Source organism: Pituophis catenifer, unplaced genomic scaffold (genome assembly GCF_029215685.1).
Source record: "Pituophis catenifer annectens isolate HBS135680 unplaced genomic scaffold, rPitCat1.0.hap2 SCAF_10, whole genome shotgun sequence".
Taxonomy (NCBI): Eukaryota; Metazoa; Chordata; class Lepidosauria; order Squamata; family Colubridae; genus Pituophis; species Pituophis catenifer.
In genome coordinates this window covers 12,915,346-12,932,674 of record NW_027256890.1, presented here as the reverse complement: position 1 = coordinate 12,932,674, position 17,329 = coordinate 12,915,346, and the positions used below count along the sequence as shown (strand labels likewise).

General features: G+C 45.1%; 1 protein-coding gene across 1 annotated transcript; it reads right to left on the bottom strand.

Annotated features, from left to right (window-relative positions):
* Window positions 1–9,038: 9,038 nt before the first annotated feature.
* LOC139322121 (uncharacterized) lies at window positions 9,039–14,294 on the bottom strand. Its single transcript, XM_070951101.1, has 3 exons — window positions 14,258–14,294; window positions 11,292–11,446; window positions 9,039–9,518 (listed from the first exon to the last, which is right to left on the bottom strand). Exons 1-3 carry the CDS (start codon window positions 14,292–14,294, stop codon window positions 9,039–9,041), a joined length of 672 nt encoding a protein of 223 aa, XP_070807202.1.
* Between the last annotated feature and the right edge of the window lie 3,035 nt (window positions 14,295–17,329).

The following is a 17,329-nucleotide window of genomic DNA, read 5'->3' as shown; positions in this document are numbered from 1 at the left end:
ATATCAGTTGATTGACGGGTTCAAAAGCAGGTGGAACTCATTTTTTTTCCCCAGTTAGAAAGTGGGGACAGTGTTAAATTTGATGACACAACACCTTGAGTTATGATCAAGGGGAGACGTCTAGAATAGAATAGAATAGAATAGAATAGAATAGAATAGAATAGAATAGAATAGAATAGAATAGAATAGAATAACAGAGTTGGAAGGGACCTTGGAGGTCTTCTAGTCCAACTCCCTGCCCAGGCAGGAAACCCTACACCACTTCAGACAAATGGTTATCCAACCTCTTCTTAAAAATTCCAGTGCTGGAGAATTCATAACTTCTGAGGCAAATTGTTCCACTGATTAATTGTTCTTGCTGTCAGGAAGTTTCTCCTTAGTTCTAGGTTGTTTCTCTCCTTGATTAGTTTCCACCCGTCGCTTCTTGTCTGCCCTCAGGTGCTTTGGAGAATAGCTTGACTCCCTCTTCTTTGGGGCAGCCCTTGTGAGATATTGGAACACTGCTTTCACGTCTCCTCTAGTCCTTCTTTTCATTAAACTAGACATATCCAGTTCCTGCAACTGTTCTTGCAGTTTTAGCCTCGTCCCCTAATCCTCTTTGTGGCTCTTCTCTGCACTCTTTCTAGAGTCTCCACATCTTTTTTACATCGTGGCGACCAAAACTGGATGCAGGATTCCAAATGTGGCCTTATTATCAAGGCCTTATAAAGTGGTATTCACACTTCACGTGATCTTGATTCTATCCCTCTGTTGATGCAGCCCAGAACTGTGTTGGCTTTTTTGGCAGCTGCTACACATTCCTTCTTCTTTTGTGGCAGCCCCTGAGATATTGGAAGACTGCTATCATGCCTCCCCTGCCTGCTATCATGTCTAGATTCATATATACCTCCACCCTCCATCTTCAGAAAGTGGGGTTCCTGGAAGTGAGTCAAAACAAAGAAGAAGGCAGCCAAGGTCAAGGTATTAGTATCTCTAGATACGACGCACAACAAACTACGGGGAGGGGAATTTCCTGATTACGGTTAATTTGCCCATTCAACCAAAAACTTTTACTTTTTGTCATGGTTTATGTCATCCAATTCACTTTCACACCAGTGGGTTCTTTGAGGCTGGGGGTTTTCCACCGGAGGAAAACTAAGCCCGAATTAATCAGTCTGAATTTCTCAGACCGTTGAAAGAATGAAAGGAAAACTGCCTCTGAGTTGCCTCTTTTAGAGGAACAGGAAGAAGATATTTTAGCCAGCAACAGAATCAAAGAGGCTTCTGCCGGGTTTTTCTGTCACAAACAATGACATAAAACCGGTAGCCAAAACGTCAACTCGGTTCGAGGAATGACAGCTGCATTGGCTGGCTCGCCCCACACGCTAAACCGTGGTTAGTTTTTTTTAATCTTGGTTTCGTTTGTGATATGGCCAAGGATTTTCAGGAAAAAAAGGTTTTTGCAACTTGAAAGTTACGCGTTTCAATCTGATTGAAACAAATCTTTTTTTTTTTTTGATTTGAAACAATCAAAATCAATATGATTGTGAAGAAGTGTAATTTAATTAAAAGGTTAAATTAAGAGCCTGGTGGCGCAGCAGACTAATAGCCTGTGATTAACATTCAGCTGCCTGCAATTACTGCTGGTTCGAATCTCGCCAAGGCTCAAGGTTGACTCAGCCTTCCATCCTTTCTAAGGTAGGTAAATTGAGGACCCAGTTTGTGGGGGCAATAAGCTGACTTTGTATAAATATACAAAAGAATGAAGGCTATTGCTTAACGCATTGTAAGCCGCCCTGAGTCTCCGGAGAAGGGCGGCATATAAATCAAATTTTAAAAAAAAAGAGAAAGAGAAAGGGGCAAGAAGAAAATGAAATAGTATAAAGGGAATTGGGGGGAGAATGTAAATATTAGAAGATGACCACTATGAAATAGCTGTAAAAAGAGAATATATCTATATCTATCTATCTATCTATCTATTCTATCTATCTATCTATCTATCTATCTGTTTTGTGTTTTGTGTTTGTCATATTGTGTAATAATAATAATAATAATAATAATAATAATAATAATAATAATAATAATAATAATAAGAAGAAGAAGAAGAAGAAGAAGAAGAAGAAGAAGAAGAAGAAGAAGAAGAAGAAGAAGAAGAAGAAGAAGAAGAAGACAGTTACATTTTTCAAATCGATTGAGCTCATTGAGTTTTTTCTCGTATTGGTGCAGTATTTCAGATCAAAGGGAGCGATTCTGCTCCGATTCAATTCTCCAAATCAGTTCAAATCAAGCTCATGGATCTCAGATTAGGTCAGAGCTAAACTAGACCTTCCTAAGCGCCACGTTTCTCAAAAGTGTCGATGCTAAGACCCTCTCAGCAGTCCCACAAAAATCAAAAAAATTATTGGCCAGCCTGGGTTGAACAACAACGCCATAGTAAAATCCCACCCAAACGTTTGAGAGACACGGCAAGGAAGGCATCAAATTGGAATTTTTAACAGGGTAAAAAAAAAAAATCAATAAAATAAAAATCAGTGTTCTGACCTCGGCTTCCTGAGTCATTAAAACACACGAGGAGTCTCCAAAACCGCTTTTATTGCAACAGCTGGTGAATTCTGTTCAATCACAGACGAGTCCCAATTAGTTGTAAAGAGTCCTTCAGGATAAGGCTAAATCACCCACCTTTATCTCCCTTGACACGCTGCCAAAGACCTAATTGGCAAAGCCACACGGAGTCCAGAATCAAACGGAGCTTCAGGCTTTAAGCTGAACCAAATGAACAAACGTTGCTTCCTGCAAAGGCCCATGTGCCTTTGCTCCTCTTTTACGTCTTATGGGAGGGCCCAATCATCTCCCAGCCTTACTCCCGAGTCGTCCCTTTTGTTTTAGCTGTTCTTGCCTTTTGGCAGCTCTGTGATGCGCACACTGGGAACAGGCTCCCCCCTGTTCCTCTGCCTCGCTGATGTCCAACTCTGGAGGCTCCAGAGGCAGCACATACCTCCCAGATGGCCCCCTCTCTGCCTCCAATGCAGAGCCCTCCTCCGAGCCCTCCCCAAACTCCAGGACTTGGCCTATGGTCCTCCCCAGCCTCCTCACTGTCCGACTCTGCTGCCAAGTTCCGCAGGCTGCTGGCGGACCACAACAATCAGATCAGTTTTTGGGGTTCTCCAGAATTTTTAAAAGAAGGCAACCTCACAGAGGAAGGTTTAAGAAACACTGTTCCTAGCGGACCACTGGACCAAGGGTTATCAATGAAAATCACAATACTCACACGTATGCATTTACACACCCACAAAGTTTATAAATACATGTGCTTCAAGCTCACTCCCATTTTTCTCCTCTGAACAAAATACTGGAAGTAACATTCTTACATCCCAAAGATGCAAAGTCCTAGAAGAATAAGAATGAAGGATATATATATTTTTTTCAGCCAGGAACTAACCCTGTTAAGCACGCTACGCCTGATTGCAACAAGGAGTTGCAATTCTCCTCAGAAGCTCCTGCAATCTTTGGAAGCTGCTTGGAGCTGTCGGAGAATGCTACTCCATCCCTACCTGCACCCCGGCGATGTCTCCACACGCATGGCCAGTGCCTGATCAGATCCCCCCCAAGGCCGAGCTATTCATTTCCTTCGCTTTTGTCCAGAGCTGCTAAATTCACCTCTCACCTTCCTTCCTTAGCTGCAAGAAACGGATGAGGTTTGGAAATCGCGACGAGAGATATTTCCAGCAAAGACCGTTGTGAAACGCGGGCGAATTCATACCAAATGTCTCTCAACGCCTCTGGACATCCCAGGGAAGGTGGAGAAAGGTGAAATCGAGGCAGAGCCAGGGGGGAGGATAGAGGAAAATATCTTTATTTTATTTTTTTATGAGGAGAGATTATCTCAAAGTATGCATAGCTGCATTTGCATGCTTTCTTCCTTCATTCCCTTCCCTCGGATGTTCTCCCTTTGGCCAAATACTTTCATTAGGTCAAGCTGAAACCTCTTGGCTATCTTGAAAGTTTGAAGCCTTTGTTGGGTGTGTGTGTTTTTTTTACTGGTGCGTATTGTGATCTACTCAAGAGGAATGCCTCGCATCTCCACTCAATTAACATCATTCTTCCCATAAGGACATCTGGGAAGGGGGGCATCAAAAATTTGACAATAGAATAGAATAGAATAACAGAGTTGGAAGGACCTTGGAGGTCTTCTAGTCCAACCCCCTGCTTAGGAAGGAAACCTTACACCACTTCAGACAAATGGTTATCCAACCTCTTTTTAAAGACTTCCAGTGTTGGAGCATTCACAACTTCTGGAGGCAAGTAGTTCCACTGATTAATTGTTCTTCACTGTCAGGAAATTCCTCCTTAGTTCTAAGTTGCTTCTCTCCTTGATGAGTTTCCACCCATTGCTTCTTGTCCTGCCCTCAGGTGCTTTGGAGAATAGCTTGACTCCCTCTTCTTTGGGGCAGCCCCTGAGATATTGGAACACTGAACAATGACAACCATCAATCATAAAGTCTCCTTTCCTTTTTGTTTATTTATTAGACATTTTTTTTAATAATACAAAGTTGGAAGGGAGCTTGGAGAGCTCCCACCTTTTCCGGCAGGAAGTGGCTATTCCAGAAGTGGCTGTCCAATCTCTTCTTAAAAGCCTCCAGTGGTGAAGACAACTTCTGGTGGCAAGCTGTTCCACTGGTCCTATTTTTTTTTTTTTTTTGCCTACAGCAATCACCCTCTGAGGGGGGTAGGATGAGAGAAAGAGTGAAAGAATGAAAGAATGAAAGAGAGAGAGAGGGAGAGAGTGGGGGGAAGAGGAGAAAGACAGAGAGAGAGACAGAGAGAGGGAGGGAGGGAGATCCAATGTCACCCAGCCAGCTTTCGTGCCTAAGGCGGGACTAGAACTCAGGGTCTCTCATTGATTGGTCCAAAAATCACACAGCCAGCTTTCATGGCGAAGGTGGAACTAGAACTCACTGTCTCCCAGTGAGTGGCCCAAAGTCACCCCAGCTGCTTTCACAGCTAAGGTGGAACTAGAACTCACTGTCTCCCTTTGAATGGCCCCAAAGTCACCAGCTGCCTTCCGTCTAAGGCAAAACTAGAACTCTCACCGTCTCCTGGTTTCTAGCCAGCACCTTAACCGCTACACCAAAGTGGCTTGACCACTTTGCTGTGGCCACCATTTTGACTTTTTTTTGGCACATACTACACACCCCCAAACACCATTGTCCTCCCATAACACCCCTTTTCATTTCCACCGGACTCCGCTTATAATAGTGTGTTTGCCTGAAGGATTATAGGGAATAACTGTATTATCCTTCCTTCCCCATATCAAAGGGGGAAAGTTTCTACATTTCTCCTTGTTCCTCACTTCCGGTTCTTTGATGATAAAACTCTAATCTGCAACTCTTCCCTCTCCCCTGCAGACCCACCCACATTCCAAGGGCTGCTGGGGCAGTCCCAGAATCTTTTGAGCTTGAAATTTTAATTCTTCCACAGCTGGAAGTGCCACATGGTTTGCGGGGTGCGTTCCCGGGGGACTAACACACATGGGACGATGGGTAGGCCTTATCGATCGGTCAAATGGCCACCTCAAACATCGGCATCAGCCACAGTCAAAGACAATAAAATGAGATAAGATAAGATACAGTGAGGTAAGATAAAATAGCTATGGTGGGATAAAAATGGAATAAAGTACCGTGGGTAAAGATGGAAGAGTAAGATCAAATAGTATGAGGAAGAAGGAGGAGGAGGAGGAGAAAAAGGAGGAGTAGAAGAAGAAGAGGAGGAGGAGGAAGGAAGGAAGGAAGATGGAAGGAGGAGGAGAAGAAGAGGAGGAGGAGGAGAGGAAGAGGAAGAGGAAGAGGAGGAAGAAGACAGAGGAGGAGGAGAAAGAGGAGGAGAGAGAAGAAGAAGAGGAGGAGGAGGAAGGAAGGAAGGAAGATGGAAGGAGGAGAAGGGAGAAGGGAAAAGGGGAAGGGAGGAGGAGGAGGAAAGGAAGAGGAGGTAGAAGAAGAGGAGGAGGAGAAGAGGAGGAGGAGGAGGAGGAAGGAAGGAAGGAAGGAAGATGGAAGGAGGAGAAGGGAGAAGGGGGAAGGGGGAAGGGGAAGGAGGAGGAGGAAGGAAGGAAGATGGAAGAAGGAGGAGAAGAAGAAGAGGAGGAGGAGGTGAGGAAGAGGAAGAGGAGGAGAAGAAGAAGAGGAGGAGGAAGAAGAAGAAGACTATTACTTAACTCAATTGACTGTATCAAATATATATAAAACTGATATAAAAATGCAAAATTCAAATGGTATAAAAGAATAAACCATAATTTTCTCTTCTCTCTCTCTCTCTCTCTCTCTCTCTCGTCTCTCTCTCTCTCTCTCTCTCTCATCTCTCTCTCTCAGCCCTTCCTTCTTTCCTTCCTCTCTCTCTCTGTTTCTCTTCCTCCCTATTTTTCTCTTTCTCTCCTTCCTTCCATCCATCCATCCATCCTGTTTCAGAAAAAGGATAATTTATCTCTCATTTGGGCAAACGAAAGCACTAAAGAGCTGATGAGAAATTAAACACATATCATACAAAGCTTTTTTTTTTAAACATATTTATGAATATATCCAAAGGACAATCATTGCATTAGTTAATCAGGAACAGGATGCAACTTCTTTTTTTTATTATTTTATTTTTTATATTTTGCATAAAAAGGATGGTCTTCCCAGCTAGGAAAGACCCAGTTCTAATGAGCATAATATTTTCATGCAACCAGTTTGTTCTGCCAAAGTCATAAATATGCCAGATAAAATATCTCAGAGCTAAAGCAGCCCAGGATAACAAAAGATTAAACAAAACCCCCACCCACCCACCCACACGCACACACACAAAAACACAAACATCCTTCATATAAATACCAATTGCAACATTTTAAATAGGCTTTTAGGCACGAGGATCTATAAAGTTCAATAAATAATGAAATCATATTATTTACACGTCTCAGAAAACAGCTGGGTACGAATGGACTTTCGAAATGACCCACCCAATTTGTGGACCGCGGAACAGGAAGGATGCCTCCCCTTAATTTTTCCAGGTTTCTCTGAGCGTCTCCAAAGAGGGGATTTATCCTTAGACGTGAGAGTTGTAACAGGAACAGAGTTGTCTTTGCAAATGTCTTTGCAAATGGTGAAAAAACTCACATGTGTGCAATCCAGCTGTGGATCATTGTGAGTTCTGTAGCATCGAGTGGTTTAGTCAGGCAGGATCATTCGTTACTGAATCACTGGGGAAAAACGCTCAGGTTCCTTACTGAAAACTATTTTTCGGCCACCCTGGGATAACCTTGGAAATCAACGGACATGACTTGAGTCCTAGATGTATTTTTTTTTCTTTTTAATTAAAAAATGAATAAAAAAACTGCACTAATTCTTCTTGCGGGCAAAAAATCAGGCGATTCCCAGTAACAAAACAAGCCAGCTGGATAAACTGGTCTATTTTTTTGCTGGCAAGCAAGGAAGAAGATGTGCTTTCAATACAAATCCTTTGTGGCCCCTCCCTCTGGAGATAAGGATTATGAAGGAGGGGCTTGTACAGTGACGTCACTGTGGGGGGCGGAGTTTGCTTTCTCCGGAGTTCCCTAAATTTTAGCGGTTAAAGTGCCGAGTCCTGAATCCAACTTTCATAGCTTTCAATTGCTACGAGAACGAAACATAGATCGTAGAATCCCAGTGGGAAGGGACCTTAGAGGTCCTCTAGTCCAACCACCTGCTCAAGGCAGGAGAACTTATACCATTCCAGACAAACAGCGTTCAATTTTCCTTGGAGGCCTCCAGTGATGTGAAGCACCTGCAACTTCTGGAGCCAAAGCCACTGATTCATCGTTTTCTCAGTCAGGAAATTTCTCCTTAATTCTAGCTTGGATCTCTCTCTAACTTAGTTAAGAGAGAGATTGACTCAGTCTTCCATCCTTCCGAGGTAGGTAAAACGAGGACCCGGATTGTGGGGGCAATAAGTTGACTTTGTATAAAAAGAACACTGCTTGGGGGGGCCCCCAAAAGCCCTACTAAGCAGGTATATACAAAAAAGTATGAAGGCTATTGCTTAACGCGTTGTAAGCCGCCCTGAGTCTCCGGAGAAGAAGGGCGGCATATAAATCGAACCAATAAATAATAAATGTTTAATTTCATTTAAGCCATCTGGGGAGGTTGCAAATGGTGATGCTACCACATAGGATGCAACCAACACCATCAGTACATGATGGTTTCAAGGGGCCAAAATTTTGCTCCTGTGAGCATGGGAATGCCGCAAAAGTCATAAGTCCAAGGAGCAGTCATAAGTCTCTTTCTTCGTTGCTATTGTATCTTTGAACGGTTGCTAAATGAGGACTACCTGCATTTCCAATCCTTCTCTATTCCTTCCCTGTTCAGCCCAAATTCCATTTGTCAACGGCGTAGCCTTGAGTCTGTTGGGCGGTAAGCAAGGAACAGGGGACGAAGCTGCTAATCTGGATTGAAAAGCGGATCAGAAATGTGGGCTCAGGACAGAGCTCTCAGGGAGAGCACTAATGTCCCGATGACTGCAAAGAAGCACGACCTTTCCATCACCCCACTCCCAAAACTCCTGCCAGAACCGATGAAGCTTCGTGGATGAGAAGGGAAACATCTTCTTCTTTTTTTTCTCAAGGAAAAACGAAGTCCAGTTGCCTTTGGAAAAAAAACACCTTTGAAACATGATTTGGATGATTGAGAATCTCCACAGACAGTCGGGCTCCAGACCCGAATTTCTGCCTTGAAAACATTCCACCTCTTCCTTTTCCCGACTTTCCGGAGGATAGGATCCAAATTCTGGAGGTGGTGCACGCCTCATCCTTTCAAACGGATCCCAAAGAAAGATCGGTTGGGGGACACATGTGTGACACGCTCTACAGCAGGGATCCCCAACCCCGCAGTCGGTGGATCGGCACTGGCCCACGATATGCAGAAACCGGCCCATGCAAACAAACGAAGCCCCATCTACAGGATGCAGGCCTCACATGAAACCAGGCTCCCTCACCTATCCACGGAAAAACCTCTCTCCACAGAATGGGTCCCCGGTGCCCCAAAAGTTGGGGGCCTCTACAGCACCACTACCGAGGAATCATTCGTTTTCCCCTTCTTCTTTTTCTGCCTCTCCGGTCTTTTGCTTTTCACGCTCTGCTTTTGGAAAACCTTAGCTAACCCCCTGATGAACCTGGAGAGATTCCAAAGGACTTGGCAACCTTCTATCTTTTGCGCGAAGGACGAAGAGTCTTGGCTCTTTTCCGAAGGCATGACGGGGACTGGGCAAAGGCCTCTCCGGCACTGGGCACACTGGATGTTGGAAAGGAGGCCGGTGAGCCAGAGGGAAACGGTGGCCAGCTGGTGGGACAGCGGCTTCTCTTCATCCACGAGCTGGTTTTCCAAGGCCTTCAGAGCCCCCTTCATACGGACCACAGCCGCGTAGAGTTCTTGCAACAGGAGCCTCTCCGGTTCCTTTGTGATATTTCTACCGGGCAGCCAAGCGACGGGCATCTCGCAAAACTTGCGCAGATCATCCTGCAGGTCCGTGCGAGTCAGCTGGGTGCAAAAGCAGAAGGGGCAAAAAGTCATAAATAGATAGATGACATCGCTGAACAGAGAGCCAAAGCAAAACGTAATAAAATAGAATAAAGTATAGTAGGTATGGATGGAAGAGTAAGATAAATGAGTATGAGGGAGGAGGAGGAGGAGGGGAAGAAGAAGAAGATGAAAATGAAGGAGAAGGAGAAGGAGAGGAGGAGAAGGAGAAGGAGAAAGAGAGGAGGAGGAGGAGGAGGGGAGAAGAAGAAAAAGAGGAGGAGGAGGGAGAAGAAGAAGAAGAAGAGGAAGAAGAAGAGGAGGAGGAGGAAGAGGAGGGGAGAAGAGGACTGTGGGGTCCTTGGTGCTCTCTGAGCTTGCTTGTTTTCTTGCAGACATAAATGAGTATGAGGAAGGAGGAGGAGGAGAAGAAGAAGAAAAAGAGGAGGAAGAGGAAGAAGAGGAGGAGGAAGAAGAAGAAGAGGAGGAGGAGGAGGAAGAGGAGGAGGACGAGGGGAGAGAAGAAAAAGAGGAGGAGGAATAATGGTACTGTATAGAGTCTCCTGTCTGAGCAGGAAGTTGGATTAGAAGACCTCCAAGCAGGAAGTTTGAAGAAGACCTTCCAACTCTTTTAATCTGTAGATCTTCCAACTTTGTTATTCTATATTCTGGGGGGGGGGAATGGAAGAGGAGGAGGAGGAGGAAAGGGTGTCTCGTGACATCTCTTGAGTCAACAGGCAGGAAGCCCTGCAGGAGGAAGAATGTCACCCAAAGCCCTTTCAGCCTTTTGTGATGAAATCATCCTTCACCCTTCAGTGTCCTCTTCCTTGGAGGGCAACAGTGGCCGTTGCTGAAGGCACATGAAGGTTACCAACAGGTGGCCTTGCCTTCAGGTGTGAATACCTGGAATCTGAGCCAGATCTTGAAATATGGAAGCTCTCAGCTTTTTCTGTTAGCTCCAAAACAGCTTCCTAGTTGGTTGAACGTCCTAAGAACGAACCCATCAAGAAGGCCCATCTTCTCCCTCCAATTAAATAAATTCTACAGATGTCCCTGGCTATAGCTCTGCTTTAGCTCTAGATAAGTGATATAGGTGATAAGTAATATATAAGGGGACGCAGTGGCTCAGGGGCTAAGACGCTGAGCTTGTCGATCGAAAAGTCGGCAGTTCAGCGGTTCGAATCCCTGGTGCCGTGTAACAGGGTGAGCTCCCGTGACTTGTCCCAGCTTCTGCCAACCTAGCAGTTCGAAAGCACGTAAAAAATGCAAGTAGAAAAATAGGGACCTCCTTTGGTGGGAAGGGACGCCTTTGGCATTGAGTCATGCTGGCCACATGACCACGGAGACGTCTTCGGACAGCGCTGGCTCTTCGGCTTTGAAACGGAGATGAGCACCACCCCCTAGAGTGGGGAACCACTAGCACATATGTGCGAGGGGAACTTTTACCTTTACCTTAAGTGATATAAAAGTTGCCTAATTGGATCACCTGGAGCCACAACAAACACAGGCCGTCCTTGTCTTACGCCCGGTCGTCATAACGATCAACCGTCATAACTATCATAACTGTTGCCGAGTGTCCGAATTTTGATCGCGTCTCCACGGGGGATGCTGCCAATGATCGTAAAATGTGTGAAAAAGTAACTTTGATCGGGGCTGTTGCCACAAAAGGAATGGCCATAAGTCAAGGACTAGCCGCAAAGCAGAAAACGGCAAGGCGCAAAGCTTTTCAAAAGGAAACCGCCAGCCAGATAACAGGGCAATCCGATTTTTTTTAAAAAAAGCCAAATTACTCACGTAGGATTTGTATAAATCTCGAGTCGGTCGTTTCAACCACATGATCTGTAGCCGAATTTTCTGCAGAAATTCTGGATCTGCTGGACACCTGGGGCAGATGCTGGGGGTGGAATCCACCAGACTTGGACGCAAAAGCCAAAAAGCGGACGCCAACGCTGGACAGGGAGGTAGATAAGGAGAAGACAATCAGTTGCGAGCCACTGCCGAGAATTTAGCGCAATCGGGCACGATTCGCAGGCAGCCATGGATTTATGCGAAATTTTGTTTCGGCGTTGCAAAAACTGCCTGAAAATTCACATCTTTGGAAATTACAGCAATATCCATGCTGCCTTTTTTACTGAGTCTGAGGGTTTTTTGGGGCTTGAACGTTCGCCTGGGATTGCTTGACTCCAGAGTGATGGGAGGAAGGAAAAGGTGTTAACACGATTTGAAATATTTAAAATTCATATTTAGCCCTGAAGTTGCAATGAGTTATACTGTCAGCGTGCGTAGATGGTGCTGAGTTCTCCTCCTCTGACTAGCACGGTGCTGGCTAACACTGATGATGTCATTTAGTTTGGTAATGAAATGTCTCCAAGAAAACAAGCAAGCTCAGGGAGCACTAAGGACCCCACAGTCCTCTCCTCCCCGTCCTCATCCTCCACCTCCTCGTCCTTGTCCTCTCCACAAACCCCACTCCCTTCTAGCATTGATGATGTTACTAGTAGGTTAATGAAACGTCTGCAAGAAAACATCCAAGCTCAGAGAGCACTAAGGACCCCACAGCCCTCTCCTCCTCGTCCTCGTCCTCCACCTCCTCATCCTCCTCCTCTCCACAAACCCCACTCCCTTCTAGCATTGATGATGTTACTAGTAGGTTAATGAAACATCTGCAAGAAAACATCCAAGCTCAGAGAGCACTAAGGACCCCACAGTCCTCTCCTCCTCGTCCTCGTCCTCCACCTCCTCATCCTCCGCCTCTCCACAAACCCCACTCCCTTCTAGCATTGATGATGTTACTAGTAGGTTAATGAAACGTCTGCAAGAAAACATCCAAGCTCAGAGAGCACTAAGGACCCCACAGTCCTCTCCTCCTCGTCCTCGTCCTCGTCCTCCACCTCCTCGTCCTCCTCCTCTCCACAAACCCCACTCCCTTCTAGCATTGATGATGTTACTAGTAGGTTAATGAAACGTCTGCAAGAAAACATCCAAGCTCAGAGAGCACTAAGGACCCCACAGTCCTCTCCTCCTCGTCCTCGTCCTCGTCCTCCACCTCCTCGTCCTCCTCCTCTCCACAAACCCCACTCCCTTCTAGCATTGATGATGTTACTAGTAGGTTAATGAAACGTCTGCAAGAAAACATCCAAGCTCAGAGAGCATCAAGGACCCCACAGTCCTCTTCTCTCCTCCTCCTCCTCCTCCTCCTCCTCCTCCTCCTCCTCCTCCCCCTTCTAGCACTGATGATGTTCCCTAGTTAGGTAATGAAACATCTCCAAAAAAACAACAAAACTCAGAAAGCCCTTTGATTCTTCTCCTCTATACGCACAGATTTGATGGAACGACAAATGCAAATAAGCTCCCAATTTGAGATCATAGCTAAGAGCGAAGCACCTGTTTTGCATATGCAAAAAATAATAATAATAACACCCTTTCCTTTTGTGACATTTTCAGTTTCAACTTCTTCGAAGTTACCGGTGAGGTGGGGTGGGGTGGGACACTCCCCACAGTGGGCAGGACCTTGGCGAGGAGCCAAGGGTAGAAATCAAATGGAACCCAACCAGCATGAAATGAATGCAAGGTGAGGAAATTTAGGTATAAAATTAAAGAGTGGTTGGAAGAGATTACACTCCAAAAGATAGATTTTAAACCAGAGATTTAGGAATGATTGATAGAAAAATGGGGAAAAAAGGTCTCTATTATATTATATTGCATATTCTAACGGCGGCCAGAATTTACTCGATCGCAAATGTGGAAGTCGACCAATACACCATCGGAAGAAACAATAATAAAGAAAATCCTCCAATGCGCCGAAATGGATAAATTAATGATGGAGATCAAAGAAAGAGAAAACTCAGATTATCATACAGTGTGGAATAAGTTTTATACATGGATGGAAAACAGAAATCAAATTAAGAAATAAGAATATAAAGTGAAATTTGATATTAACATACTGGATATAAATGTAAATAACGATCCTGCTAACAAAACAGTTAATTATGAATATTTAAAAATAAAGAGAAGGAGCGGGAGGATAAAAGCTAAGAGGAAAGACAAAAGTCGAGGCAGAAAGTTGCAAAATTGTATATATCAGTTGTTAGTATTGCATTTTAACGTCTGATGTGTGGGTGTGTATGTTTTGGGGTTTTTTTTGCTATTGTGTGTTTGGTTTTAAAATGTAAAAAGCTCAATAAAAATTATTTTTTAAAAAAAAAAATTAAAGAAGAAAGAAATGAATGCAACTGAATGAACGACAGCACTAAAATCATAAAACCTCCTGCCTGGGATGAGTCATCGCATCATAGACGATGGGTGGGAAGGGATCTTGGAGGTCTTCAGGTCATCCTGAGGTTCTTCTCCTTGCTGTGGTCCAGACTTTCTAGGTGGGACACCACATCTAACCTCCAGCCACCCAAGAGGTCAGTTTGAAGGAGAAAAATGGGTCTCTCCCTCTCTAGCTACGGTTTGTTGGTTCTTCAGGAAGCTCATTTTTGCTGAACGCTCATCCATACGGCAGAACGACGAAGAAAGAGAAGAAGAAAGAGCAGAAGAAAGAGCAGAAGAAAGAGAAGAAGAAAGAGAAGAAGAAAGAGCAGAAGAAAGAGAAGAAGAAAGAGAAGAAGAAAGAGAAGAAGAAAGAGCAGAAGAAAGAGAAGAAGAAAGAGAAGAAGAAAGAGCAGAAGAAAGAGAAGAAGAAAGGATCGGTCCTGCCGAAGGATTGTCTCACACAGAGAGAGAGAGAGAGAAGGAAATGTGAAGTCATCACCTACCAAAATGAACAGCAACCGCTAAAGACTTCTCCACCATTCTTCTGCAGTTGACTGACTGAAGGGGGAACCTTGCTTTCAGTCATCTCTTCGGGTTGGGCGTGGTCCTCGCCCACACACACACACCAAAACCCACACTTGCAGACACACTTGCTTGAAAAAAGAAGAAGCACTCACAAGGCAGGGCGCGAAGGGAAACGCAACTCTGCCAAGCTTGGCATTCGAGTTCCCTGAGGTCGACGCGGGTCACGAGAGCAAGTTGCCCGAGCCTGGAAACTTCTCCTTCTGTGGGCGACCAGGGTCTTCGGTCTTGACGATGACGCAATTGCAACCGCCGTTGACATCAAGGAATCCAAAAGACTTCCGCCTTTGAAATATGGATCGTGAAATATGGAGAGAGCGATGGACAGGAAGCGTTTGCCGGATGCATTGGAGAAGGACGGGTAGAAATAGAAATAGAATAACAGAGTTGGAAGGGACCTTGGAGGTCTTCTAGTCCAACCCCCTGCCCAGGCAGGAAACCCTACACCACTTCAGACAAATGGTTATCCAACATCTTCTTAAAAATTTCCAATGTTGGGGCATTCACAGCTTCTGCAGGCAAGTTGTTCCACTGATTAATTGTTCTGACTGTCAGGAAATTCCTCCTTAGTTCTAAGTTGCTTCTCTCCTTGATTAGTTTCCATCCTTTGCTTCTTGTCCTGCCCTCGGGTGCTTTGGAGAAGAGCTTGACTCCCTCTTCTTTTGGGGCAGCCCCTGAGATATTGGAAGGCTGCTATCATGTCTCCCCTAGTCCTTGTTTTCATTAAACTAGACATGCCCAGTTCCTGCAACTGTTCTTCCTATGTTTTAGCCTCCAGTCCCCTAATCCTCTTTATCGCTAATCTCTGCACTCTTTCTAGAGTCTCAACATCTTTTTGACATCGTGGCGACCAAAACTGAATGCAATATTCCAAGTGTGGTTTTGTTCTGATTGTCAGCCGAAGAGGTTGTAGAAAAAATGCTTTTAAAAGCCTCTGACGATCCCAGCTGACTTGCCTGATCGGCAGAGGCTTTTTTTTCCCCTTTAAAAACATGTTTTCTATAACCTCTTCGGCCGAAGATGTTGTAGAAAAAATGCTTTTAAAAGCCTCTGACGATCCCAGCTGAGCTGCGCGATCATCAGAGGCTTTTTCTTAAAACTTTTAAAAGCATTTTTTTTCGGCCAAAGAGGTAGAAAAAATGCTTTTAAAAATTAAAAAAAAGTCTCTGATGATTGCGCGGCTCAGCTGGGCAATGGGGGGGGGGGCGGTAGGGATTTTTACTACCGGTTCTCCGAACCACCCGCCTCCATCACTACCGTATTGGGTGATCCGGTCCGAACCGGGAGCATTTCACCCCTGATGCTAGGTGAACATAGCAGATGGGCTTTGTTATCCCGGATGCAGGCAGATTTAAAAGGTTGCCTCACCCCCGCCTGTTTTTTAACTTCACAGAATTATGATCCTCCGTGTTTGCAAGGGGGAATTGCAAATTAGCAAATGCCTGAGTACAGATGAAGATTAGATAATCTATCGACTTTTGTTTCTCTCTTTGTAGTTTCCAAACCCCAAATTCAATTCTGGCCCTTTTGACCGTCTCTGGATAATGGAAGTTCACATGAAAAATGTCTTCATGCAGTTTATATATGAATCTTAAGGGTGCCTGACCGAAAACAGTAATTACAGGCAAACATTTACACGTATTTTCAAGTTTGATGAGTCATTGGAGATTCTGGAAATAATTCCCCACCCTCAACCCCAACCCCCGGAAATTACCTTTTGAATATTTTTACATTTTCCTCTTCTGAATTCTTCTGAATTTCTTTTCCCTGCTGCCAAAAGAATCTTGAATTTTCATCTGCATTTGGGGAGAAAAGCCCTTCAGCACGATTGTGTTTTGAATAGCCTTGCAACTATTTATTTATTGCTTATTTATTGGTTCGATTTTTATATGCCGCCCTTCTCCGGAGACTCAGGGCGGCTTACAATGCATTAAGCAATAGCCTTCATACTTTTGTATATACCTGCTTAGTAGGGCTTTCGGCCCCCCCTAAGCGGTGTTCTTTTTTTATATACAAAGTCCGCTTATTGCCCCCACAAACCGGGTCCTCATTTTACCTACCTTCGAAAGGATGGAAGGCTGAGTCAACCTTGAGCCTGGGGAGATTTGAACTCGCACTAATTGCAGGCAGCTGGTGCTACTTAACAGCACTTTAGCCTGCTGCGCCACCAAGGCTCTTATCTATCTCAGAATAATAGGACTTGGAAGGGACCTCGGAGGTCTTCTAGTCCACCCCCTTTCTCAAGGAGAGCAAGAGAGACTTTATATCATCCCCCGGGGAAACGTTTGTGCAGTCCAGCCATGGGAGTCTCCGCAACTTCCAGAGGAATCAAATATTTTGGAGCCCAGGGCAGAAACATGCAAAGAAGGATCTCTTGGGGCTCTCTGAGCTTGCTTGTTTTCATGCAGACGTTTCATTACCAAACTAGATAACAAGATCAGTGTTAGAAGGGAGAGGAGGAAGACTGTGGGGTCCTTGGTGCTTTCTGAGCTTGGTTGTTTTTTGGAGACGTTTCATTACCCAACTAGGCAACTTCAGGAGGAGGAGGAGGAGGAGGAGGAGGAGGAGGAGGAGGAGGAGGAGGAGGAGGAGGAGGAAGAGGAAGAGGAAGAGGAGGAGGAAGAGGAGGAGGAGGAAGAGGAAAAGGAGGAGGAGGAGGAGGAAGAGGAAGAGGAAGAAGAGGAGGAGGAAGAGGAGGAGGAAGAGGAGGACAGTGGGGTCCTTGGTGCTTTCTGAGCTTGGTTGTTTTTTGGAGACGTTTCATTACCCAACTAGGCAACTTCAGGAGGAGGAGGAGGAGGAGGAGGAAGAGGAAGAGGAGGAGGAGGAGGAAGAGGAAGAGGAGGAGGAGGAGGAGGAGAAGGAAGAGGAAGAGGAGGAGAAGGAGGAAGAGGAAAAGGAGGAGGAGGAGGAGGAGGAAGAGGAAGAAGAGGAGGAGGAAGAGGAGGAGGAGGAGGAGGAAGAGGAGGACTGTGGGGTCCTTGGTGCTTTCT